Consider the following 27990-nt stretch of genomic DNA (forward strand, 5'->3'; position numbering starts at 1 on the left):
GTCCCTCTCCCAAATGTCTAAAGGCGTCACGAGAAACACAGTTTTTTTCATCGGTCAAAAGTAACTTTCATTAATTTGTCAAAGAAAAATCAAGCGCTTTAAAAAAAATTAGGTATACCTATAGAACTGTCTATCTTTACACATTAGAAAGTATTTTCTTGTCATGAATTAAATGCAACCGGTCCAGCATAGAGTGATACGTGTTTCCCTTTGTGAGAGGAGTGTTTATTGTGAAACGCCGGACTGGGCTATAGCATTACTTCAGTAAAAGGGAATTGTAACCTCAAGTCCTCCACAAATCAAACGACTTGATCAAAATACATGCAGTGCAATGGATATTAAAAGTCATTCTGAGGCTGGGAATGGTAGAGACCCCGATGTGGTTTATGTGTACAGTCCCGAGTACATCGATACATGCGACTCTCTTTCCAAAGTACCTAAAAGGGTAAGAATCAAAACATACAGTATTTCTGTAACTTTATACTTTTTTTTAGCACTGGTATGCTATGTATTGCTTTTGTGTATGTATTGTAGTTACTAATAGATCACATCCCATGTTATGTTCTGATTTTATCGCTACTTGTTGTACTGGAGTAATTTCATTTCTCATTTGCAAGTGAAATCGGTACATAGAATTATGTACTGTATATGTTGCTCGTGCACAAACGGTTTCCAGTTTGAATTTCATAGAAAATAACGGCTCATTACTATTAACCAGTTCTCCCTGGTAAGGCACGGTCGGATTTAAAGGGACAGATTACATTATAAAATATTGTTTAAACCCTGGCAGACTTCACCCCTGTTGTTGTTTCCTGTGAAATGTTTCAGTTCGTTTACATTTGTGTTTCGCTACAGCGGATTGCAAACGGAATTCATAATATTGTGCTGTTGTAGGTCCTAGTACTATAGCAGGAGCGTCTGTTTAGTTCACAATATCAGAGGAAGCTTGTGTCATGCCATTGTAAACAAACAGGAAGGCCAGCAAGGCATTGTTTTATATAGTAAAGTGCACAGAATGTTATGGAGGAATGTAAACATATATATATATATATATATATATGTATATGTATGTATATGTATGTGTGTCTCATGGCATTGCCCGAGTAACGCCAGTGGTGAATTTGGTGGACCTCAGTGGGCCAAAATCTGGAGAAGAGGTTGCTCAAATGAAAAAAAAAAACAGATAATGGCACCATACTTCAAGTGTGTAAAAGGTTCCTGGATGGATAATTGGGCTACATAATGCAAGCCCTGCCCTGAAAAAATGGGGGTAAATGCCTACTTGGCACTGTCAACCTTTACATTAAAATGAAAAAAATAAAAATCTCTGTACATTTGTAATCCAAGAGCTTTAAGCATAATTTTGAGATCAGTACGGAATTGCAAAATGTTTGTCTCAATATTTTTAGCTTGTATGCTAAGCAATAGGGGGGATCCTTAGGGATGGTCATCGGCTTCATTTTAAAAGCAAACCACCTGTATTGTCACTCTTGCTACAACAAGCACAGTACAACAGAGACAAAATAATATATATTTTTTATATTTAATTGAAAATAGTCATTATTTTAGCAGTTTATGAATAAAACAATAGAAATAAAAAAAACTTTATTTACATTTCTTGCTAATTACAAGATTTGCACAGATGAAGAACTGACAAACTATATATATATATATATATAATATTATGCTTTATTCACTTTTGTATCCTTTAAGAAATAACAAATATAAATAACAAATTATTTTTTGTTTTTCTAGGCAAGCATGGTTCATTCATTAATTGAAGCATATGGCTTGCTTAAACACATGAGGTAAGTCAACTACTGAAGACTAAGATCGTTCATAGTTCTGCTGTGCATACTAAATAATATATTTGAAAAAAACACACATGCAATTGCCTTGAAGATCCTTCTGTTTCGATGTAATTATTACAACAGTTGTCAGTGACAAGTCCCCCATTACAGAGGTGTAAGTAACATGAAACAAGTAAATCACCAGGATCTACATTAATTGCATGCACATGTTAAAATGTAAAAGTTCTAAAGAATAAACTCATTTTGGGGTCCCCAAGTGGCTCACCTTTTAAAAGCACAGCCATGTGGTGTGCAGGATGAGTCGTACAGTCAGGGGAGGGCATGTTTGTGTCCTAGCAGTGCAAAGTCGCTGGTCTTTGCTCGGGATTCCAAAGGGAGCATCACTCTGGCTTTGGCACTCCCATGGTTAGGGAGGCAGAACTGGCAGGGACTGTTTCTCCTCATTGCACTACAGTCAGGCACCCGGTAACTCGCTGACATCCGCTCTCGAGCTCCGGGGTGTTAAGAGACAATTGGCTTAGTCGTGAGATCGAAGGATGAACACTGACCTTCATTGTGAATTACTCATGCTTGCTGTATCGCAGTGCTTACTGGCAGGCCTCTGCTGTGTGTTTTTACCAGGGTAGTAAAGCCCCACACTGCAACGATGGAGGAGATGGCAGCCTTTCACACTGACTCCTACCTGGAGCACCTGCACAAAGTCGGGGAGGAGGGAGATGATGACGACCCCAAGTCTATAGAGTATGGCCTGGGTAAGACTGTTGGGCGGGGGACAGGCTGGGTGAGAATGTGAAGAGTGTGCACTGGATGAGAATGCATGATCTTTATTTTTGTACTGTTAATTCATTTAAAATAGTGAATGAGGTCATAGCAGGTTAGCACACAAAGTTTTAACATGCGAAAATGGTTTTCACAGGGAATAATGCAAATGACGCGAAAGTAATAGGGTGTTATTTGTGGTTTTCGATAAAGTTTTATTGTAAATTGTTTTATCATAACTTATAGCATCTGCATCTCAAGTTTGATTATCATACCCTGAAACCTTTTGTACCAAAATAAATCCTTTACAAATCCCAAATAATTTAAACGTTTACCTTCAATACTTTTAAATCTAAAGAAATTTCTTGGCTGTTTATTTAATTGTTGTTGTTTTTTTTGCTACTGCCAATTTTCTAAAGAAAGTTACAAAATAGGAGGATTGGTTCTGACTGCCAGTTGTCACTAGAGGGCGCTATATATTAGACACTCCAAACAGAGTGCAGTACAGTATATATAGACCAAAGAATTGACCCACACTAATGCCAGTTTAAAAAATATGTTAGACTGCAGATGTGCCCAATTTCTTAACTTGCTCTTGTGCATTTTATCCTTAAAGCAAATCAGGTTCAGGGAAGAATTTGTATTAATTCAATTGGATGTGGTGTGACAAGTGTGCAGTGTGTCTAAACTGTACCAGGGTTAATTCATTTGAGGAAGCTGGAGAGGGATTCTACAGAGTGGTCCATAGAGTCCTCCATTTTGTTCCCGTGTGAAACCTCAGCAGTTCGTGCAGCCTTGACCACAGAAGCTCCTGCCAAGTTGCTTACTGAGTGCATACTATCAGCCCAGTATCAAACTTGGTTACATCTGCTGTCTTACCCATTGTGACTGAAACTGACTTGGACCAGGGATATTACTTGTTATGATTTGTATTTAGTCAAATAATCTGTTATGTGAAATCCATTTACACAAAAGTTTCCAACCCTTTCTACATTTTTAATGTCTGTCTACGTGGAGGTTTGGAACATGTGCTGACAGAATTGCATGCATTATGCAAGATCCTTTAGTTTAAGTGACATTGACTCTTCCCCCCCCCCCCCCCCCCCCCCCCAGGTTATGACTGCCCTGCAACAGAAGGTATTTACGATTATGCTGCAGCAGTAGGCGGGGCCACGTTAACAGCTGCCCAGTGCTTGATCGACAGGACGTGTAAAGTGGCAATCAACTGGGCAGGAGGCTGGCATCATGCAAGAAAGTAAGACATGAAACAAAAAACAATGGAGAAGGCAAGACCAAACCCGGCGATGGCATGGGTGTACTGGGCTAGCACAGAACAAAACAGCCTCGAATTAACTCGGCAGGCAACTAGGAGGATGCTTGCAGAATTCAGCAGTGAAATTATAATTAAAAAGAAAATAAGAGTAACAACATTCTACTTAATATTACAAAGTAATCATACTTTGAAAGTATCACCACAAATCTGTTAACATTTTAACAAAATATTGTTTATATAAACCCTGGCATTTACCATAGCAAATTAAATAAATATGCTTTACCATACCTTTGCTATGCTTTTACTATGGGCAATGTCATTTACTTTTAATAAAAGCTCTGGAACTAAAGGCAAATCACATTTTGTAGCAACATAACTCAACTGGGTACAACATATCTGCTTATTTGTTCATATTGTGTTAATGTGATACCGGTTTGCGGTATAGATTGTATTAGGCACATATTTAGAGGTGAACTCTCACCTGCACTACAATGAACATTTTCTGTAGGATTCTGTAGGCAGTGAAGAAGGACTCAATAGGGGCTGTACGTGTGTTTGCACTAACTGAAAACCCATCAAGATAGAAAAATAGTGCATTGGTAACAAGGGGAGCATAACTCAAGCAAGATGATAACATTTGAGATTTGAGATAATGAGATTCCTCTTCTAAATAAAAACCTGTATTTGGCCACAGTAGTGAAGTTCTGTTGGTGACCAGTTGGTTCAGGTTTCACGTTAGTTTGTGTGTCACTGGTCTGGTACAGGATAAAGGTGATTGCCTTGAGCACTGAACCATTACACTACTCTAAACACATTTAGTTTTCGAGGGCCCTGTCATTTTTCTCTGCTCAGTGTACTGGCCTTCACATGTGTGTATTAACCCCAAAACAAGTGATTCTTTCACCAGCTTAATTGATTCCTCTGGTCAGAAGTAAAGGCCCTCTTGTGTGGAAAGGCTCAGTGAGCTAATTGCCGAGTGGAAGCCTGTGGTCTGTAGGGTCACTGTGAGAGTCCAGCTAACCCCCGAAGCAAGCCGAGACCTCTTGAACTTACAGTCCCATATGTTAAAGGAAAGGGACCCTGCGCGTAACCTGTCTTGTCTTTCTGACTCGATTTCCTTTTTCTGTTCTAGCTTTTTAAAAAACGGTTTTGGACTTTCAAAAGCCTTCTGTCAAGATTGATGGTGGAATTAAGAAGTCATGATTGGTGGTGGTTTAGCTGATTTTATTGCACAGGTGATGCATTTTAGAAAAAGTGCTGTGAGGCTCAATAAGCCTGTCCCTCTGTCCTATTCTCACAGTGTGAGATTTCTATAATTGGTATATACTTTACTGCTGGGTAGATCTCTTCATGTTAGATCTTTTAGTCGAAACGTTTATCATTGAATTCTCATTTATTTTAGCACCATTAAGTGTTTAATAGTTTGTGATGATCGTGTTAGATATTAGTGCTTGATAGCAGCTGCAGACTCCTCTGTCCCTTGCCTCCCCACAGCAGTCTCTCCTGAAGCACAGCCCAATGTTGAGATGTGCTACTGTCTCCCCTTCCTACCTTTACTTTCCCATGAGCATTGTGCTATGAACCTAGAGTACTTGGGCCCTGTTCTCAAAGTTCAACAAGGAATATTTTAAACATTTTGTAGAAGTTTAAGCCATTCCAGACATTCTTGTAAGCCTTCATTTGTAAGGTACTTGAACAAAAGGTGGACACTCTTTAAGTTCAGATGTACCTTTTAAACAACCACTAAAAACTGGAATAAGCTGTGAGGCAATTGGGAGTCTTAAATTAGTTCAAGAATGTTTTTTATGAATAAAATAAAGTTTGAAAAAACGCTCTTTAAAAACTGATGTTAGCTTTGTGTAATTTCATAAAGTTCCCTACATTGTTTAACTTGTATTATCATCCAATATGATAATCAATATTTTTTTTTGCTGGGGGTATCAATACTTTAAAATAACGTGTTTAAGGGCCACATTGGTAATAAAGTTAAGTGTTTAAGAACAGGATATTTCAAAGTAGTTTCCACTAGTCTGTGCCTGACATGCAAACTTGATTGAAATGTCTTTCACAGTACACTCTATATTTTGTATACCCACGTTGAGCAATCACTTTTTCTCTGTGTCTGTTTACTTGCTGTTACAAGTTAGCGTATAAACTTGATTTGCAGCAAAGCAGGGCAAAGAAGCATTCCCTGTGATCGGATTGTCCCTCCAGAGCCCAATCCAGCAGCTGTGAATTAAGTCTGTGGTGACAATAAAAGCCCTTGTCATATTCCAGCCTTTTCATTGTCCAGCTACAGAGTGCCCTGCTCTTTTTTTATTCCAGCTTATAGCAGTTTGTGGTAGCTCTCCAAGCAGTGGATCACTCGTGCTGAAAGAAGGATTTTGACCCCTCTGTCTAAAGAACAAAGCGCCTGTTTCTTGGCAAAACCGCGCTGAATGTAACTGTGCTTCGTTTGTGCCCAGGGCTTGAGTTTCCCGGCAGTCAGATGACCTGTGACTACGACCATAGTAATTGGGGTTATAGAGTTGCATTGAGTCTGGTAGTCCGTCACAGTGAAATGTGATATTGATGAATGTCTCCCAGTTTTTCTGAACCTTCTTATTCAGTTGTGATGAATTTAGTTCAGTATAGTTGTCAGTAAGGCCTGTATTCTTCCCTGTAAATATTGATGAACAATAAAGTCCCATGACATGAACTATAAAACAGTGATGTTTGAGGCAGTACTTTACTTTTCTGCCCAATATCCTTTTTGCCACATAGTACCTAAAAATTCACTTCGTACACTAGCATTTAAATTCATGTCACAGGAATATTCAGACAAAATCCAATATATTGACATCTCTTATCTGGAATTGTCTGACAAAAGACTACTAAAACAGTATATCTAATTAGTTTTACTAAAAGACCTCTTTGCTGTTGTAAGTCATTTGATTCTTTGCTTATCATTTCAATCAAATTCAAGCTACCTGTTTCAGGAATTAATTCCTAAATCCTATATAGCCTGCGTGTAAACTAGTTCAGATTCATAAGCATCGATCCGTCCGAGCCAGATTGAGTTCAGCATGTAAACAATTGTTTTCAGATTCAAATCAAGTACTACATTTTTTGTGCATGTAAACCTAGTAAATTATCACTCGGTTCGAGCTGTTTCCAAGTACCTACTTCAAGTGCTCAAAGTTACATCATGTGAACTACAGCAAAAGTACCAGGAGGCTGCAGGTTATCTACTATTGAAATATTCGAAAACGAAGAAAAAAAACTGAAGAACCAAAAGATTCCCAGCACAATAACAGGTGGAACAGCCATACAAACATTTTCTTACTCATAATCATAATATTCCCTCCTGAGCTATGCATTTCTCTTCCATGCTACATATAGGATACTATGTGGGGTCGTATTCTCTGCAACACAGGAATTGATGTTCCAGCATTGTGGCAGGAAAAAATGTGCTTCACCCAAGTCAATACCCCATTCACACTACCTACAATGTGCAATGATCACATTTTGAAAACAATCGCGGGGTTTCAATGTGTCTTCATCCCCCATTTATTTAGGTAGTGTGGACAGGGTAAAACGTGATGGAAAGTATTCAAAAGACTTTATTATGTTAAGGTAAGGACTTTGATTTAATATGCGTGTCACAAAGACTTCTTTTGAAAGGTTTGTTTCATTACTTTTAAGTACTCTTGAATGGCTTATGATTCTGTGTTTTCAGGTTCTGGATGATAAGCTTTTTCTGCAATGATTTCCCAAATGAATTTCTGTCAGCCTATGGTGACTTGTGCTGAACTGTCCGCTTGAAAGCATGGTATTAGATGAACAGCTCTGTGCATACCACTGGAGTGTTTTCTGTAAACCCCTTTGATAGAAATTAAGCAATTCAAAGTGCAATGCAATGATAACTCTGATATGGATGAACGCTGCTGACAGCATTCATCCATCAGGAGGCATTTACGAAGCCGGTTTTGTTGAGGTTTTAGAAGTAGTGACTGCAGTTTCAATAGCCGGTCCTCAAAAGTCCTTACCCTCACCATTTGTGTGCAATTTAAAATATCACTTGTGTCGAGTCTCTTTGTGTCATAGCTGTTTTGTCTCTATTTTTTCTCTCCAGAGATGAAGCCTCCGGGTTTTGCTACATTAACGATGTAGTTCTTGGTATTTTAAGACTACGGGAGAAATACGAGAGAGTTTTATACGTGGATGTGGATTTGCATCATGGGGATGGTAAGTCCACAGGGAGCAGAGTGACCTCTTTACTGTGTTTACACATACACTCCAAAAGGAAGTTGCAGATTAACCAATAGATTATGGAATGGTTGAGAAAGCTTAAAAGAAAAGGAAGGTGCTAGGGCCCCTGTTCTCTCATCGTCATAAACAACCTAGACCATGGGGATATTTAACAAGCTCCTAAAACCAGCAGACAGCACAAAGCTACAGAGGTGTAGCCAACACGTACACAGTGGCTTAGGAAATCCAAAGGGATTTAGACCAGATATAGAATTGGGACATGACAAATGTAATGTTAACACATGTAAAGTATAGTAAAAAGTGTATAAATCAACACAGGTTATGATGGTTGTACAATGCGCTGGTAAGACCAGAACTGGAATACTGTATCCTGTTTCTGCTGTGATCTGCACTGCACAAACCCTTCAAGAACATGTCGCAAACGGAGACCTGCTCAGTATCTAAATGTCATTCATGTACTAGACCTGCTCAGTATCTAGGTGTCATTCATGTACGAGACCATATCTTGAAAAACACTTTTCTGGGTTTGGATGACCAATTTAACATACATTTATTTGAAACAGAGGCAACAATAAATAACTGAACAAACAGCATTGTATTCCCTAATCCTTTAAACGAACACCAGTAGAGTGCAAAAAAAGCTTTTGTACTGCATAGATTCATGTTTTAAAGCTGTCACTTATGGAATTTGGTAATGCATGACTTGCTTATATTAACTTGGCTTGTCTACTGTCAGGTTGCATAGCCTTGCTAAACTGTGAGTAATGTTCTATTAGTTCAGCAATGCTTGAAAAATAAGAATACAAATGTGCATTAATAGATTGAACGTGTATGGGTGTGTGTTTTAATTATCATGAAATAAAGATGTGAAAATTAGAGGGGAACCGTAGATTCTAGTCAAAACGTTTGTCATTGAACTAATTCTGTTTACAGGTGTGGAAGATGCATTTAGTTTCACCTCCAAAGTCATGACGGTATCGCTGCACAAATTTTCTCCCGGATTTTTCCCAGGTGAGGATTCCCCAACTTTAATTCTTATTTTGACTGCATTAAACAGTGATAACACTACCTTGAGATGTGTGGAGACCGGTATCCCATCTCTTTGATTACTAATAACGGGCTGATTCATAAAGCTTTCACTCCAGAGCAGCACTTTCATAAGTAAAACAGTTTGGTCCAGTGGGCTGAAGAATCTTATCTTGCTGCACACCGCAGTGAGTGCTTTCCTATGTGGAATTCAAGTCTAGACTGCAAACATCTGTTTAGCCTGAACCATGCTTTTATTAATCCCAGCTCAGGCCGGATGGAGCATTGTGTGACTGGGCTTGTTTTACACGGGCTTGGTGTTTAGCTGGGTTTGTACCTTCCATCGCAGCTTCTTGCCTATGAAATGCACTCCATAAATTGAAAGTGAATTGTACCCATCCAAGTGCTCTCCCATTTAGCACAATCCTAGTGTTCTGATAGCAGGTAAACCACTTGAGTTTATTTCCTGGAGGCAAAGGGATATTTTCCTTTTATTTCTAATAAATAAAACAATTGCTAAAAACGCAATTTCACTAAACTGGAAAAACAGAACACATCAATCCCTCAGTGGTTAAATATAATGTTAGGTCATGCATCTGTGGAGAGACCTGCAGCAAGGTTACAGGATAAATACCATTAATTAAATATGTGCCCCTTTTTTCTAACATGTCTAGGAATTATAATGTTTTTTGTTTTGCTTTTTTAACCATTATGCATTTGCTAGTACATTAATGTGTGTGTATATATATAAAATTACACTACACTTAATATAATTCAAAGAAAGCATGTTAAATATAAGCATTTAGTGAACATTAGTCACTAAATATATCAATATGACAAAGACCAGAATACAAAACAAAAACAATTTTGAAAATGTGTTCATGACAAAAGCATTAGCACCTTAAAAATCTGTAAAAATGTAATGGAACTAATTAAAATATATATTAATTGATTGAAAACCATTACATAGTAACTAAGCTGCATTATAAAGTCAGTAACCAGAAAAGGAGGTAATTATTTCCACATTGAAGAAGAACGTTTTGACAGCACAGCAGGTGATGGTCAAGACAAAGCAGTTTGATTCACATTTGAGAAAAGCACTCGTACCAAACTACAACAAAGGAATTAGCTACAGAACAGTATCAAAGAAGTGTGGCATATCAAAATCCACAATCAGAGCAAATAATGAAGGAGCTTATTAAATGGAACAACTACCCTACTCCATTCCTAGCAAAGTAAATTGGTTGTCAAGGCAGAATGGTTCTAAAAGTTCCAAGCCATGCTGGTATGGTGACTTATTTGCATAAGATGGAACACTTGTTAGCCAATGAGATTGCTCCCTCTATACTGGTCATTTTATAAGTGGCTTTCGATTTGGGTATTATACAAGAACACTATATTATGAAAGAGATGGAGCGCCTGCATAAACTTTTTACACACAGTGTTATATTACGAAGATTAGGGTAAGCATTTTATATCCTGACATATTTTCAATGTTATAGAAACTCTACCAGCAAAATCAAACGGTACCCCTCCCTTTGAGTTGTGACACTGCCTTTTCACATATCCATTTTAATTCACGTTTTCAACATATCAGAGTAGCTAAGCTATTCAACATATCAGATAAGCTAAACTGTAAACAGTTTGAATTACCTAATAGACACTGTATTCTCAGTTTGATGCCCTTTTCCTAACCTGGTTTGACGCAGGTACTGGAGATGTGTCCGACACGGGGCTTGGGAAAGGAAGGTGGTATGCTGTTAATGTTCCCCTGCAAGATGGAATTCAAGATGACAAATATTACCAAGTCTTCCAAAGGTGCTACTCTTTTTTTTTTTTTTGTATTTGTATTACTAAATGAAAACATCCATATCGTGTTCCTGTTACATCTAACCTAAGTTTTTTCAGAATTTAAGGTTGGATGGCCACCACTAGCTTTATTGCTCCTTACACAGGTTCTATAAATTAATTAAAAAAATAAAAATAAATAAAAATAAAAATTAAGTACAGCTGTCCATTGTCTAAAAAGAGCCACTCCAACCTTTAGTAGGATATATGATGATATTATAAGAGTGAAAAAACTGAAATGGCAGTTGGCCGGACATGTAGCAAGAAGAACAGATCATCGCTGGACCAAGGAGATTCTAGACTGGATCCCAAGAGATATAAATCGACCAAGAATCCAGCAGTAGATTGAAAAAGGCTGAAGATGACGGGGGGGGGGGGCATAGCCTAGCCCAGCCCAGCTAATGCTTTTAACACTCTGCTTGTTCCAGTGTGCTGACAGAGGTACATGCAGCCTTTAACCCTGAAGCTATAGTCTTGCAGCTGGGTGCAGACACGATGGCAGGGGACCCCATGTGCTCCTTCAACATGACCCCAGTGGGAGTGGGAAAGTGCCTGCAGTATGTTCTACAGTGGGAGCTTCCAGCTCTAATATTGGGAGGAGGTGAGTAACAGTGGCAAGGCATGCAAGAACCTTTTTGATGACAGAGTTCAACAATTACACACTTCTTCTCTAACCAAGCGCATCAATACAGTTTAGTTGCACTTTGCTTGGGATTTTTAAAAACTATTTATTAATGTAACACAATGTCAAATGCACTTCCGTCCGTCAGAAACCGCATGCTTCACAATTGCTTTACGTTTCATTTCAAACAGCAATGAAAATACTGACATTGCTAGTTTGCTACCACTAAGCACACACAGACATGATTATGTTGCAGCTGCTGCTTTGAAATTGAAGCTCTCGATTAGTTGGCTACCAGTTTCTGAGGTTGACTGTCACTTTCCTAGTCGTTTATTTGGCACTACCCCTAGATGGTAGTTTGTTAGCACTATTTAATTGCAGTCTTCACATGTTGATTACTAGTTTTGCTGTGGTCAGCATACAAGTAAATGCATGTAAACCAGAGCATTGTGTTAAAGCTGCTAGCACTGTACCTAAACACTACTAAACAGAAGGTTTCGCTCACCAGCACTGTCAATAACCCAGTCTGTCAATACCAAAAATGCAACAACTGATTCTAGTCTTTTTTTTAAATGAGATTGCTGTGCAAGTCTTCTTATCCATGCAACAGGGCAACGATGAAAGGTACTAATTAGGTGCACACAAAGAACCCATTTACTTCAATCACTTTTTATTTTCTTGTCTCCCCTTTACTCCCTGTATCGCTGGAGACAGGAGGGTATAACCTTGCCAACACTGCCCGATGCTGGACCTATCTGACTGGCACTGTCCTCGGCCAAACGCTCTCCTCTGAGATTCCGGATCACGAGGTAAGGCTCCAGTGGGGCTCCTGTTTCTTCACGCTCCTCGCTGAGTCATTCCCCCTAATCAAAGCCCTAGCTCCTGGTCTCAATACTGTTTTGTTGTCAGGTGGTTCAGGAACAATAACACACTGTCCCTATGGCATAGGGAGCACTTGTTTCCGATGAACTGTGCTTTTCCAAAAAGATTTGGAATGAAGAGAGATTGTAAATTCCCAGATAATTGCACAGAGAGCAGGGGAAGGAGAGATACAGTAAAGGTTTCTCCTCCTGAGCACAAAGAAGTCTTTTGGCTTTGAGGACTTTCAAATTTTAACCCTTCCTAACCAAAACCCACATTAAAATTGCTACATCAGAGTTTGTGTATTAAAAGTTATCATGGCTTGTCACCAGGCTATATTAAAAACTGTTGAAGGGAGGGAAGGGTAAAACTCAAATCAGTGTGATGGGAAATGACATGTTGTGACAGGTCAGCTCTACAGAAGTGACATATACAATATCTACAAAAATACAACAGCAACTTACATGTTGAGCATCTTCCGCAAAGACACTGAGACAAGTAAGTTATAGTAATACAATCATTTTAAGTGACAGATAAAACACAGTTTGAATGCCAACGGTCTGCATTGGGAGGGGATTTCACAGTATTGAGTTATATATAATGGCCAAAATCACAGCCTCCGAGCCTGGATCTAAGCAGAGAGCATTTACATCCCAGGGCAGGACAGACACAGCTAGAGGTTTGCTTCTGAGTCCTAGAAAGCCCTTGCATGATTATGTGCACTAAACAAATTGCCGTTTTTGTTTAGTTTTTTCAGAATACTTAAACGTTTAATATCATTTAAAAACGTTCAACTCTATTTTATTAAATATCAATTTCTCCAGTGACAGATAAAGAAAGTTCAATACTGCAAATAATTTAATACTGAGTCAGAGCTGAAGTACTGAAATAAAACACCAAGCTAAATCCAAGATACAAACCCTAACCACTGATGTGTTTGGTTTCTTATTTTCTGGTGTAGATATTGTACACTAACTGTATCTTTTGTCCAAGTCTTAACAATAACCTCTTATTAGCACCAAAATAATTACCACTGTTCCACCTTTTAAGTATTGGTTCTTGTTTTAAATGTGGGCAGTCTTCTTCCAGCCATACAGGGAAACCATTTTTCTAGCCACAGTGTTGCAGGTTCATTCCTGTCTTGCAAATAACAGGACCCACAAAAAATCAATTTATAGCTCAGAAGCAGAATAAATGGGCTTCACAGGAGACAAAGGGTAAATTTAAATAAAAAGAGCAACAGCAAAACAATATGTGACTTGTGATAAATTTATGCTAAGGAGAAGAAAAGAAAAAAAAAAAACATTGGTTATTACCCCTTTGGGGAATATTTTAAGACATCATTGCATAGTACCATTCCAGGTTTGCCTGTGAGTCTCAGTGAAGTTTCCTGTACAGAAGGTGCACGCAGTATCTAATGAAAGTGCTACTGAACAGGCTGTAGGGTTTAAAACCCAATGCATTACTCTCCCTAACTTTCTGCTTTGTTGTATATATTCCTGCAATAGCTTTTTTCAAAATAATCACTATTGTTTTTATATTTGTATTAACATATCCCTGGTCATTTAATCAGTTTTCATTAGCTATTTCTGTTTTATATCAGTTATGCATTGGGGCTTCCCATCAAAATTCTGATTGTTCTGAATTCACAACATCGACAGATTGAATCCAGCCTGTTTAATCAGAAACATTTCTTTGATTCCTGACTCCTCTCAAGTTGATCATTAATTAGCATTCATATTTTTTTTTAGTGAGCCAAGCCTCTATTTTCAAGGACACAGAGCAGGATGCCTGCATTCAGTCAAGAGTTATATGGAGGATTGCAGTAAATTTAAAGATAGTGAAGTCAAAAGGGTGAATGTGCCCGGAGCTGTTCGAATATAGTGCACAAGTGTCGGGACTGTGAGAACTAGAATCCTAGTCAATGTGCGAATCCTTAAAAACCCTCGCATGGCTATTTGTTTTCTGCCGCTGTAGCTGTCTAGCTGTCACTTCATGGCCAGTGTCAACCACTCTCCCTCAAAGCTCTTGTGATTTCTAACACCCAAGGTGTCGATTTTATTCTCATTGTCTGTTTTGTTTTCGCTGCAACATTTAAAGTACATGAGACATGAGAACCTTGCTGGTCAGATGGAAAGCTTCCTTGAGAAGTCCATTCATTCTTTTCTTATCCGCTTATTCTCTTCAGTCCTTTGTCTTTCACGCCTGAAGATCAAAGAGCCACATCATTGTCTGTGTCAATTTACACCAAACAAAACACAATTTAACTGCAGTGGGCCTGGGGAGATAAAGAGAGGTTGGAAGCTGTGGAGGGAAATCGCCTAAATGTGTAACAAGAACACAAAGCACTTTGTACCTGCCGGACAAATCCCTTTGCTCCACCAGCTGCCAACAGCCCTCAGAGCAGGCTCCAGGCAGGCAGAAGACACTGGGGTCTCTGCTTCGGGGACAATGGAGACAAACAAAGAGGTTACTGAGGACTTTCAAAAGCTAGGCCGTAGCCAGTTCCACTAAAACGTTTACTTCTAAACTAGAAGTGATCACATGAGTACATAGATGCAGAATATAATAACTCAAGCCATCAGTGCAAGAACATGTAATCGTGTTGTCTTCAATGTGTGGTTTAAATGTAAGCATAGAACAGCATATCAAGGTATATGACTCCTTTTGAGTAGCAGGATATATTTATGTTATCTGGTCAGAGCAAGAGTTGAGCCCTGTTTATAAATGTCCTACATTTCTGTGTACAGATGCTTTTGAGTCTCTACAGATCCACACAGGTCTTCAGTTGAAGGAGCCCTGAGTTTAAACTCAAAATGCAAAACATTAACAACATAAATAAGAAAAGACACCTACAGCAATTTTGAAACCGAACTGCAAATTATTCAAGACTTGCTTTCTGAAATGAACCAATAATTGGATTTCCAAATTATTTATAAAAATAAAAAATAAATGTTGCTGTAGTTTTATATTTGTCTTTGTTTTATAGTCTTACACTTACATTGATTCTGTAAACAGAGCAGCTCAGCCCCAGCGTACTGTGTACAGACACTCTTGTGACAACACTATATAATTCAATGAAACTACAGCAACTGAACGTGTGAACTTGTGTTACAGTCACAGCCTGTCAAACTCAAGATGCGTTTTCTCAGTTTAAAAAAGTTCTCAAGCATATTTTTTATATATCTTTTAGCTTGTTGTATTGACTTTGATTGTTAAAAATCCAGGCACTGTTAGGTGCCTTGATTGTTCCCACACCAGAAAATCAAACATGGCCCATTCTTGAGAACCACAGTGGTGAAGTTTGATATCTGAAAATGAAGCAACATGGAATATAATAGCATTAATAGCATTAATAGCAGGAATGATACTCATCCTTTCTTTACAAATGTTTTTTAAACACTTCAGTTGTGTACAGCAACTTTTTAGATGGCAAATATCCAAAGAAAACAGGGTGATCTGCCTGGTAATCACATGACTAAAAAAGAAAACAATTCTTGGGAGGGGTATATGGGAGTTCCAAAGCATTCTGGGAGATTTCTTGAAAAAAAAGGAATACATTGGCAGAAATTCAGACTGTGTTTTTGTTATATCTTCTCAAGAGTCAGACTTGTATTGTAATCAATTACTACAAGTCTTTGTGTGATACTGTAATGAATATATGTGGAGCGACATTAAATCCGTTGAAGACATAAAAATACATCTCATGTGAAAACAAATGGATAAAACTAATTTTAATTCCTAAAGGGGCAAACGCACTTTGGGGAGGGGGGGGGGGATGATTTCCAATGAAGTGGAGGACAAATAACAGGAAGGAAGCTACAACAAAAATAAACTTCACTGTAATGGAAAAGGGCAAATGTTCAGGTGTACCAGCTGAAAGCACCATTGCATTTCTTGTCTTGGTGAAATGACTGTGTGTGTGATAGGTGTGACACACTGTAGCTAGTATCCATTACAAATTGCACATAAATTACATCTAGGTTCATGTAATAAAATGTCCCAATGTGCTCAGGTAAAAGGTGACTACAGTCCTTGAGAATTGTTTGGAGCTCTGCAATGTTGTCCTTTAATCCACAAGGATATTGTCCTGTTTGGAGCAGAACAAGCACCACTAGAACCTATGACTTTGCCCAGGGGATTGCAAGCGTTGCCCGAGTTATTTTTGGGGTCATTCACTCTTTAGCCAAAGTTAATTTTATAGAAAGATCAGGAACAGGCAAGACAGTGCAGTTTTTATTTAAGCACATTGCATCAGTTTCGCTTGATTCCACATAGACTGCTCATGGCTATCTTTCTGAGATGATCACATGCTTGATAAATGAATAAATTACATCAGGTCTAGCTGGAAATGGATATGATGATCTCTTGAAATTGATAAGCACTAATGCTTGCTTTTACTCGTTAATACTAACGATCTGCATGCTGTGCTGCTGGGCATCTTGGACAGCTGGGCTTTCATATTTCAGTGAGAGAAAACCAAAGGCTGTATTAAAGTCAGGAGCAAGATATTTTTCAAATAATTAGCTGTGACCTATGTGGAGACCCAACGCTTTCCAGTGGGCCATTTTACCCTTTGGGGCGAGGCACTGTTATCACACCTCACCACTGCAGGGCGCTCTGAAACAGAGGTCAAGTCGACTCATTTTTGTTTATTTTAATATCCGTCTCTCAAATTCAGGTGGTGGTTGGTCAGTGCCGATTTGGGGTATTGATTTTATTATGCATATAATTCGAGGTGAACGCTTGACTGCACTGAAGCAGCATTTTCCAGTAGGATTCTGGGAAGGAGAAGCACAGCGCAGTGAGCTAGGACTCATTGGGGCAGTGCATGTGTTGACACAAACTGGATTCAGGCAAGGTAAATGCAAATTGGATGAGACCCCCCCTTTAATTGTAATACAATCTTTTTAATCACTATTATGGGATGGATTTCAGTTAAATTCTTAAATATATATATTTTTAGTCATTTTAGTCATCCATTCAATCATCTGGTTTCATCCATTCAATAATTCTGAGGTAAAACTGTAAGAAACTAAATGAAATGGAAAAAGTAAATTTTGAAGAAAACCCCTTCACCGTTGCCTTCAACTAAGCCCTGATAAGCAAATGGGCGAATTTCTTTCCCATAGGGTGTTGACGTCATCACCAGACACTGTCGGAACTGAAGCTTCCTCTGCCTGGAAGAGCTGTGTGCACTGGTTAGAAAAGGAAGCTCTGGCACAACACAAACTGTTGCAGTTTTGACTTCTCACAGCCCTGTCAGAAAAACAAGTACTTTCGGAGCTATTGTCTTCAGGGGGGCGTGGCCGGTATGTCATGCACCCTTGAGGGCGTTTGTCGGGCCCCCTTGTCCTTGACCTGTACAGAATGGCTGTTTTGCTTGTGGTAACCATGACTGTCTGCACATATGTACAGAAAGGGTTTTTAGGGAATTTCACAGAAAACATTTGTATGGTATTTTAAGTTCAGTGATCAGTATCCTGGATTTAGAAAGATGTCGCAATTCAGCACTCGTGCGGTTAACTTAAACTGGCCGATAGTATTTCACTTTGTGTTTGTGGCATATGTTATGAAAGATTATAGTAAAGTTTATTAATCAAATTTAATCTGCAGTAAATATCATTAGAATTGTTACAGAATTTACATAGACAAATTACACAGTATTTTTATATACCATCTACACTGATGTGTTGCTAATATCTGGATAAGTATTTAATGTTGGTATTCCAATATGTTTGAAGCCTGCTGTATAATTTAATAACTGCCAACAGGTAGTTAACCTGCAGTTACTGCTTATGACAGCCCAGCTATGCATGCAAACATTGTGGGGTTTATTCAATTGATCTAAGTGGTGGCAGATATAAATATTGCTGCCTTTTAGATGACTAAATCAGGGCCCTTTGTGTACGAACGTTAAGAAACCTGGCATATGAATGTGTGTTAGCAGTCCAAAGGGGCTTCATTTCTGACAGAAAGAGGTGGTGTTAAAATAATAGTAATAAAGGCTTGGAAATAATTGAGAAGTGTGTTGAAACCTTTCTTTGCAGTAATGTTGGCTTCAGTAGCTCTGTCTGACGCTCCTTTTCCACAGAGCTGCTAGCTGTTTTAATAGTCTGTCGGCACCTATAGAGACACACAGGGCTGGTACTTCCTACCATTGCTTTAAATAGGAACAGGGATTCAACCTGGAAATGGTATTGTGGTGCTTGGCAGCTGTGTGGAATTCTGAGTTCTGCTGTATTTCCAGATTAACCGATGAGATGTTCGTTGTTTACAACGTGATTATTGTTACTGAGTTAGGAAACTGGAGTCGTGCCTTAACCTCATAATCTAAAGGGAAGCTCACGCCTTACTCGGGCATGACCAGTATCTGTACAAAAACAACCAAGTTAGAATAAAGGGACAGGATTCTACAAGAGGCCACGTCTTTAAAGGGTTTGGTTGATTGTTGACAAAATCATCAGCCCCACTTGTTGTCCAGTTCATTTTTGACAACAACATGTTTCTGCGGTATTGTAGAATTCTCTTGGCTGATTGCCTGAAAACATCCCAAATAATAAAAGATTGTGATTGTTTTTTTGAAAGAAAGATATATATAAGGCCTGTTCTTTATAAACATTTGCTTAGGTTAAGAGTGCTTTGGAAATGAGAATACACCCCTACACTCTTTTTAAACAGTTTAACTGCAAACTTGATTTTAATGAATCAATCAGTCCTTAACAAATCATTCCTTAAAACCTTCCTTAAAACATTACAATCTTGTGAATAGGGACCAGTATACAAGTGACTTTTAAAGGTCATGCATCCTAGACTCAAACCCAGTCTTTGGCTCCAAGTCATCAGTTCTTCCCACTATCTTTTAAATATCATTTGAATTTCAGTTCTGAAGTGTCCTCTCTTCTCGTTGGCAGTATTTTACGGAGTTCGGCCCTGACTATGTACTGGAGATCACCCCGAGCTGCCGACCTGACCGCAACGAGTCTCAGCAAATTCAGCAGGTCATCAGCTCCATTAAAGGTAAGGTACAGTTTGCTTTTATAAATTAATATTAGAAAAAAATCATTTTTTTAACACATTGTTATTTAGGCTTTACTTGAAAAAGAATAGCAGCAAAACAAAAACATGGAATACCTTGAAGAGTACACAACCAAACAACTGTACTACATGCAAGGGTTCTGTGTAGGTGATCTGTGTAATCGAGATGGCACACCTTGAGATAGTGGGCCAGCTGCACAAACTCCATCTTCTTCACATGTGGTACGCCGATGTATTCTAGGATTCTGTCATCTTCCATTTATTGGTATCGTCCTATAAAAAATACTCTTTGTGGCACGACTCATTTTTTTAATATATGCTTTTTTTCCTTACAAACAATTAGATAAAGATGCTATTCCCCTTATATTAAAACATCTGTTCTATTTCTTTATGAACCAAGAATACGTTGATATAAGTTGCCTTGATTCTGTGTTAAAGAAGAGAGCGATCGTTACGAGACCGTGCTGTTTGTGTTCAACCTTATAACGAGAATGAAAGTGATGGTGGAATGGCATAATGAGAGCCACGACCATGTCATCTTACAGCTGATTCTGCTGGATAAAGGGCCGCTTACAAAGGGGGAGCACTGTATTTTTTTGAATGTGTGTAAAGTATTGCAATATAAAGAAAATTGATCATTTTTAAGCATGGAGACGTCAGCAAAGTTGAAATGGTTACCTCTGCATTACTCCGGGAAGTAAAGAAAGATTGTTGTGTGATTTCATTTTCTGAACAACGTGCCTTTAACCACGCAGTCCCAGATGCGACGTGGACCTCAGGCAGATGTTTTTAGTTGTTTGTTTTTTTTCTTGGTTTCTCTGCGGTTAAACAATCTGAAGCAAATGTGCAAAGATTGAACAGGTGATGCTCAGCATAACTACTGACTCTGCAGATTTCATTGTTATCGGGGGGGAAAAAACATTTTCTTCCCAACTGAAATGAGGCCAAAGCTGGGCTGTTAATACTCTCATACTCACAGGCCAATAATAACCTGTAATGTAATAGGACTTTTTTGCTGAAAGCAGAAAGACGTATTTCAAAGTAACAACTTCTTGAACATACACTATACATAACCTATTGCATTGTTTCATTCATTTTATTTTTAAAAAACAAACATCATATGATTTCCACAGACTATAACTAAACTTTTAAACACAGCATCGCCACCACCAGCAGCAGATCATTTCTGGAGCCTTTCAATGCTGATCCAATTGTAGCAATGTGTAAAATGGATACAAATAAAAATAGATAGGGACTCTGATTGTCTGACCAAAGGAATTCCAAAGACAAGTGGGGATGTAGTAGAACATCTGGTCATCTCTAGTGCACATTTCTAGTTGCTGCACACCCACATCATGAGAGTGCTAGATGCACAAAGGACATATGGAGTTAACAGTTCCATGAGGTTCACAGTAATGTAATGCTTTTAAATTCAAGAGCAGGGTCTTTTAAAGTCAGCTCTAAAACACCCAAAAAGCTATTGTAGAAAGGGAGTGATTTGGTCATATTTCTTAGTCTTGCAGCAGCATTTGGAATGATCTGGACACATGATCCCCTAGTACCTCCGTCACTGTTCAGAAATAACAATCCTTTTGAGTCTGGTGTATGATCGGTAGATGAGATAATTAAGTAAAGACAGACAGCACGTTTTCAGGGGAGAATTAATTGATATAAAACCAACAAACTATTTTGGAACAGAACCAAACCATGTTTTGTTAGTTTAATACCATAATTTTTTTATTACCCAGAGAAGTGTCTTTGTGCTTGCGTCAAAATACATGTAAGCCAAAAGAGTGGATCATTGTTTGTTTGTGACATGCATGAATTATCCATATTCATGTTGAGAACTGTTTATCCAATTGTGAAGTTCCTTTGGACATTCATTAACAGAAGTTATCTCCCTGTGTTCAAATATACGTCACACCATAGCATCTAAAAATAAAAAAGCCTTTTAGTATCCTATGCTAAGTCACCAAAATCTTCTATCTTCTAATAAATTGAATTACCTTTTGCCAATGATCAACAATAAAGTAAAAACTAGAATAACTGTCCTCTGAAGCACTTCCTCCAGGTGTGAAAAGGATGTAATTTGGATGATCATGCAAAGCAAATCACTGCTATGAAAAGTTCAACTTACATAGCAAATAAAAACCCTGTGTAACAGTAAATTCAAGTAATCCAAGCTTCCGAATTGGAAATGCATGCTTATCATTTTCTTGTGGATGTAGGTCATGGTGATCCACTTTTGTCTGAGAGCTGTGTTAAGAATTGTAATGGAAAGTATGTCCAGCAGAAGGATTTGTCCTACATAGTTTAAAAATCATAGTGTGCAAAGATTCAAAGACCCCAGAGCTGTAAATGCCCGTTCAAATATCCAGAGAGGAACTCTCTGCCCTAATTATCAACTGCACAGAAAACAAAATCAACTTGGGATTACATTCACTTCAGTGAGCAGCCTTTCACTACTTGAGCATCGCTGGAATCACAGGGGTTCCTAATAGCATGACTTATGCCGTGTAGTTTCAAATGTGCCCGAAAACACCAATACAGTGTTTGAACAGGCCTGGTTTGGTTTCTCAGGGCTGCGGTTTGGGCTCCTTGCAGTCGTTCAGTAAACAGGGCTGCGGTTTGGGCTCCTTGCAGTCATTCAGTGCCATTCCATTTCTAGTGAATTCAACCCCATTCTTTACAGCGAATCCCTAAACTCTTTCGTCCTGTGAAACTGCCTGCAATGAAACTGGAGTCCTTTCCAACCCCACTTATAAACGGGAGCAGTTTGAGCTTCATAGTAGCACTGAACCATTGAAAGCTGTCAGTGAGCTGCTCCCAACTAATTGTGCAGCTCGTTTTAGAGGTTTTTATTTCCTGCTACATTACTGTATTAAAAGTCCTTTGTATGGGGCTATATGGTTAGTGTGAGAAGCACCATGGATGTATTGTAGATTGAGAATATTCTAGCTGGGCAATATTGAAACCAGGTCAGTTTGCCGTTTTACAGAGGTACCAACACCCTATACTAACCCCAGTATTCGCCCCTGTGTCACACTTATATTTTTACATATATCTAGAGAATTCACTTATAGTACTGTGATGAAATTTGGAATAAACATTCTTTATTCAAAGTATTCAGGATTTCACAGTTGCCCTAAAAGCTCTCGTAAAATGGAAAGGAATTTCAAATGATGAAGTGAGTTGTGTAAAATAGTTCTTGCTATATTGCTCTGAAAACAAGTATGGGAGATGGGATGCTTAGGAGCTATTGGGCAGTGTTTTCAAAACATTTACTCCGGTCTTTAATTAACTCCTATTTTTTTGAAGAATGAAAATTCAACATTAATGTACAAAACGGAGACCCAAACAACTTCAGAGTGCTTAAGATACGTTCAATTACACTACTTAGATGTTTGATACTAGTGTTGTAGGGTCAATGTGTTGAGACTGGAGTAAACTGAAAATATGGCCCATCATGTCTAAAATAGGACATTAACTCTGCTATGACATTTTTTTGATTATGCCTCCCGTGATGCTTTTCTAGTTTTTAGTTTTATTTTATATTTGTGTTTAAGCAGATCGTTGTAATCTACTTGTCATGGAACTGATCTACACTATCTCTAATGTAGTGTTTACAGCTGTGGCAGCAGATAAGTGGGTTTGACATACTTGTTTAAACTCATTCGTGTCAGATGGTTCAATTTGGTTTTCATTTTTTATATTGTGTTCTGTTTTTGCGTCTGCATGTGTGTGCTGATAAGGGAAGTAGAGCTGTTGTCATATGGAATAATTTAAAGGGGTTTTGTTGTTTTTTGTGGTTGCAGAAGAAATGTGTGCAGTGTTTAGAGGGTGGTTAGTGACAGGGGCCAGTGCAAGGGGTTCTCGGCAGCAGTCTTGAGTCCCAGGGCTTGGATATGAGTCAGGTTCAAATATAAACAAGATTCTATAAACTTTTGAAAGCACAAATACTCCTGGTTTTCCAGGGAGATCACGCTGGTTTTAGAACAGGCCCAGTCCCCATGATGAAAAGAGCCTCTCTCTTACAGTGGTGGTGGAGGTCACTGTGTTGCTGGGGGTGTCTTTCAGAAGAACTGCAAACCTAGGCCCAACCAACTAGTACACAGTAAAGATCAGTGGTGTTACATTTTGATAATAAACCACCTAAAATATTTTCTAACCCCCCCCCCCCCAAGTTGATTAAGACTTTTGTCAGTCTGCAAGTGACCGTCTTCCTTATCCAAAATAACAAGATACACACTAAAATATTGATTTGGTAGCTGACACATTAGTGCTGTTACCAGTTTAGAGTTTAAGGGCAGTTTTTTCAAATGATTTACTCGTTTTTGAAAGAGGTAAAGCACCTGTTAATTTTACAAAACTAAAACCAAAGAACAAAGTTATATATCTGAGTCATCTTAAGCATACATATGTCACACACATTTCTCACGCTGTAACCAAAAAATACCAACTGCTGATTGGTTGTTTATTGTTTAGTGTTCCCATAAGAAGAAAGTCTTTGGTGTCTTATTTTCAAGTAGACCTCTCACTACCAAATGATTGCCCACTCTGAGTCAAGCATATCGGGGAATTGGAGCACATTTGTAAAATTTGTAAAAAAAAAAATTTTTTACTCACGTGACACACTATAATGGGACCTGTGGGGAATGGCAACGATTACATCATCATAAAACAATGACAATACAGCAGTGGACAATTTGTTTGCTGTTTTTGCACAGTGCAAGAACAGTGTGGTTCTGTCCCAACACTGGTGTGGTTTTACACTTCCACAACGGAGGCTTGATCCTTCCACAGAGATGATGATGTTATTATAGAAACCTTAACTTATCGTTTCGAATACCAGTTGCTTGCATGAGGGAAAGGGTGCTGCATGAGATGCAGAGTTAAACTTATAATTATTTTGGAAAGAGTTTCCATTGTTGGGGTTCATGGGTTGCTGTGAAGATTCTGTTATTTTTTTACCCTCTCTCTCTCTCCTCTCATTGTTTACAGGGAATCTGAAGAATGTGGTTTAAGAGTGGAACGCGGATCATATTTCCTGAACAGGGAGGCCGTGCTAATGAAGACAGTATGTAGAAGTTATCGCCGGAGGGGGGAAATTTGGAAAACATTACTTGAAAGTTTCCAAGGACTTTTAATGGGAAAACCAGCTAACTGATTTTTTTTTTTTTAACCATTTTACCCAGTTTTTTGGACTTTCGTCACTTTTTTGTGACAGTAAATGTCGGCCTGCAAGCTGTTCTGATTTTAAAAGTATCTAGTACTGTTTTAAGACTTCATGAAATACTGTATGTGTTATCTCACTTAACATCATTTTTCTGTCACTTTTATGCACCTTCATTGTCAAGGGCAGTCAAAATGTATGGGTAGTTTCACCCTGATTTCCTTTGCAAGGCATGCAGTTAAGTTAGAAACTATCATCAAAACAGTGTATTTACTGCCTAGAAAATCTCAAACAAAGAGATAAACCCATAGATTTAAGCAAAGTTCTGTCTAGTCCCTTTCTTGGAGTTCGAATGGAAGTTCTGGAGTAAATGACAGTTTAATGTTGGTAAGTTTAATCAAGACCCATCTTCAGTTTGTATGAAAGCCGTTTTCATTTTAGAATCCTGTGTAGATCATTATGTGCCAAAACATGAGTACTCTTTAAGCAACTGGATGTAATAATGAGTTTCTGGGAAAGAGGCATAATTTGCGTGTACTCAGTATAGACTTGCTGAACTGGAAGATGAATACACTTTAGGCTGTCTTACCAGCTGGTCCTGATGCAGCTTAGTTGAGGCTGTCTGTGAAGAGGTTATCAGGTCTGTGTGTCTCTTCATGTACAGCTGGAGTACATTAAACAAGCCACACTGGTCATGTGATTGCACTTCTCTCAAATGTTTGGAAGAAGTGTATTCCCAATAGAATCCAATGGCTCTAAACACCACCACTGAGATGATGACTTATCCTTTAAAATCTCTTTTAAATTTGTGAAACCTAAATGGGGACAGACTGGGGCAAAGGTAGCGTGTGGCTGTTTCCAGTAGACAAATGCTGAAGGGCTTGAGCGGCTGGAGGCTAATTTATTGGGTTTTTATTACTTTTAAGTGGTGGTGTTGTGTTAACAAAAACAGCAGTGTACCTGGCTCAAAACTTTTGCAGCAGTAAACTTCCTGACTGACATGAACCGTGCGATCTGCACCTCGTTCATGGGGGAACAAAAAGAAAAGAAGTGGGCTTTCATGCTGTATTTAATTCTAAAGCCGTCTCCAACTTAGTCCTTTAAAAAAATGGTTTTGCCAGTGTAGAGCTATGCTTTGAATGAAATGTGAAAACCACAAGCAGGCTGTGTGGTCCAGTGGTTAAAGAATCGGGCTTGTAACCAGGAAATCCCACCTCAGCCACTGACTCATTGTGTGACTCTGAGCAAGTCACTTCACCTCCTTCTGCTCCGTCTTTCGGGTGAGACGTAGTTGTAAGTGACTCTGCAGCTGATGCATAGTTCACACACCCTAGTCTCTGTAAATCGCCTTGGATAAAGGCGACTGCTAAATAAACAAGCAGCCAGGTTGCAGCAGGGCACTAGGTTGCATTGCAATGTTGACAATTTAATCTCCACCTTTGTGTATAAATATACTCGGATGCCTTTTTTTGCATCCACTGGGACTGCGTTGAATGCCATTTTAAAACATGTTCCTATCAGCAGTAGAGAGTGATCAAACCGGTTTCAACTGGGGCTCTAGTGAGGGTGGCTGGTAGAAAAAAGAGTGACCAAAGAAATCAGCATATATGTATCAGCTCTAGCAACGAAAAGGCTGCTTTTTAAATAACGGGGCAATATCAGCAGTTTTTTTTATTGGTACCGTTTGGATTGTAGACTATTTGATATTGGAATGAGAAAAGATCTGCCTTAACAACCTGTTTCATGGTACAGATAGAAACAGCAGAATTGACACACAGGACAGCGTCTGCCACAGCATCCTGGTAGCAAAGGCTCAGTAACCCTACACTGCTAACAGCATTGAGGAGTTCTCACATGGACTTCCTGCTGAGCCCATGAAGACTTTAATTAATTTCATCCTCCGTTTATAAATACTGTATTGACTAAGAATACAAATAGCTGCATCAAAGCAAGATAAATATTAACAAAAAGGTGCAATCTTTAGTATCACCCAGCATTAAGGTTCCAAGTGTAAATGATCAATTAGACATAGTGTCATGAAGGATAGTTCTACCTGGGGATGACTCCTAGTACTGTACTACTAAAATCCTGCTTGTTTTTTTACTACTGATCAAAAACGGTTAGGTTGTAAAGAGCCCCTGTGCATTTTTAATGAATTCTTTGTGTTTTTATTTTACATGTGGCTATTGTTAAGTGTATAAGCTGTTTGAAATTGACTTCATTTATCATTTTAGCAAACATGTTTTTAACTTTGTAACTGTTGATTTTTAAACTGACAACTGTTCTCTACTGTAAATAGTATTCTTCTGAAAGTCTTTGTTTTGTTTTTTTTCTGCTGTTGACTATTGAAGCCACAGAACGGAACTGTTAGGATTGGTTGCTAATTAATGTTTTAACTCACTTTTTGCGATAATTACAGTACTCAGTGATACATTCTGTATTAAATGCGATTTAGTTTAATCAATTAATAAAAGACAAATGGGCTGTGTAGGTCCATTCCTCTTTATATAGCTAGTGCCCAGTCTGTCCTGCCAGGCTCTTTCACAGTGACCCAGCAGTATGACTGAGTGACAGTCTTTATCCCACCTCTGTGCCCCCTAGAGCTTTTTTTTTTTTTTTTTTTTTTTTTTTTTTTTAAATATTCCTCGTTTTTTGTGGTGGCTGTGGTCATGGCCGTTTGTAACTGTCATGTAGGGGGGTAGCAAAGCACCTACAGTATCAGACCCCTGGAGACATATCAGGCATTCTGCAGGGCGATCCAGAACTGTTTCCAAAGCATACTTTTATACTGCATACTAGTACAGCATCTATCTATGATTGAGTTTATGAAGAATCATTTGTAAAGTGTATATAATGCTTGCAGATATGTTTTTGTAGTATTCTGGTATACACTGTTATCCAGTATTGGTAGCCATGACAGGTTTTATTTTGATGCATTATATCCCATTTCTATTTCTTGTTCAGTCTGGTGAATGGAGATCTAAAATTTTAATGCCCATTATAAAACAATGCCCATTATACTTCCATTGAGTCGTTACCTCGGAAAGCAGAATCATTTAAAACTGAGTCCAGTTGAACATGTGTTTCCCGTGGAAAACCTCACCCACGAACATCCAGGAAGAACTCCTCAATGTGCTCAAGGAGGAATGGCAATTTATTCTACAAAACCAAGAGCTATGTCAACTGGAGCTCCCCACAACACTGCTGACCATTACTGAGCATCAAAGCAAGACATTCACTTTTTTGTTACCTACAAACCGAATGTTTTGGTGAACTTCATTTCTTAGTATCAAACAACTATAAATAAATGTGTATACTTAATCTATTC

General features: G+C 38.5%; 1 protein-coding gene across 1 annotated transcript; it reads left to right on the top strand.

Moving 5' to 3' along the window:
- On the top strand, nucleotides 1-27983 carry LOC117411904 (histone deacetylase 8-like). The gene is made up of 11 exons (XM_034019742.3): nucleotides 1-445; nucleotides 1756-1808; nucleotides 2433-2563; nucleotides 3684-3825; nucleotides 7958-8070; nucleotides 9028-9105; nucleotides 10830-10938; nucleotides 11397-11569; nucleotides 12305-12399; nucleotides 19366-19471; nucleotides 24491-27983. The coding sequence occupies exons 1-11, from the start codon at nucleotides 332-334 to the stop codon at nucleotides 24511-24513; spliced, it is 1137 nt and encodes a 378-aa protein (XP_033875633.2). The 5' UTR covers nucleotides 1-331; the 3' UTR covers nucleotides 24514-27983.
- Nucleotides 27984-27990: the final 7 nt, after the last annotated feature.

The sequence above is a fragment of the Acipenser ruthenus genome, chromosome 16, assembly GCF_902713425.1.
Source record: "Acipenser ruthenus chromosome 16, fAciRut3.2 maternal haplotype, whole genome shotgun sequence".
NCBI lineage: Eukaryota > Metazoa > Chordata > Actinopteri > Acipenseriformes > Acipenseridae > Acipenser > Acipenser ruthenus.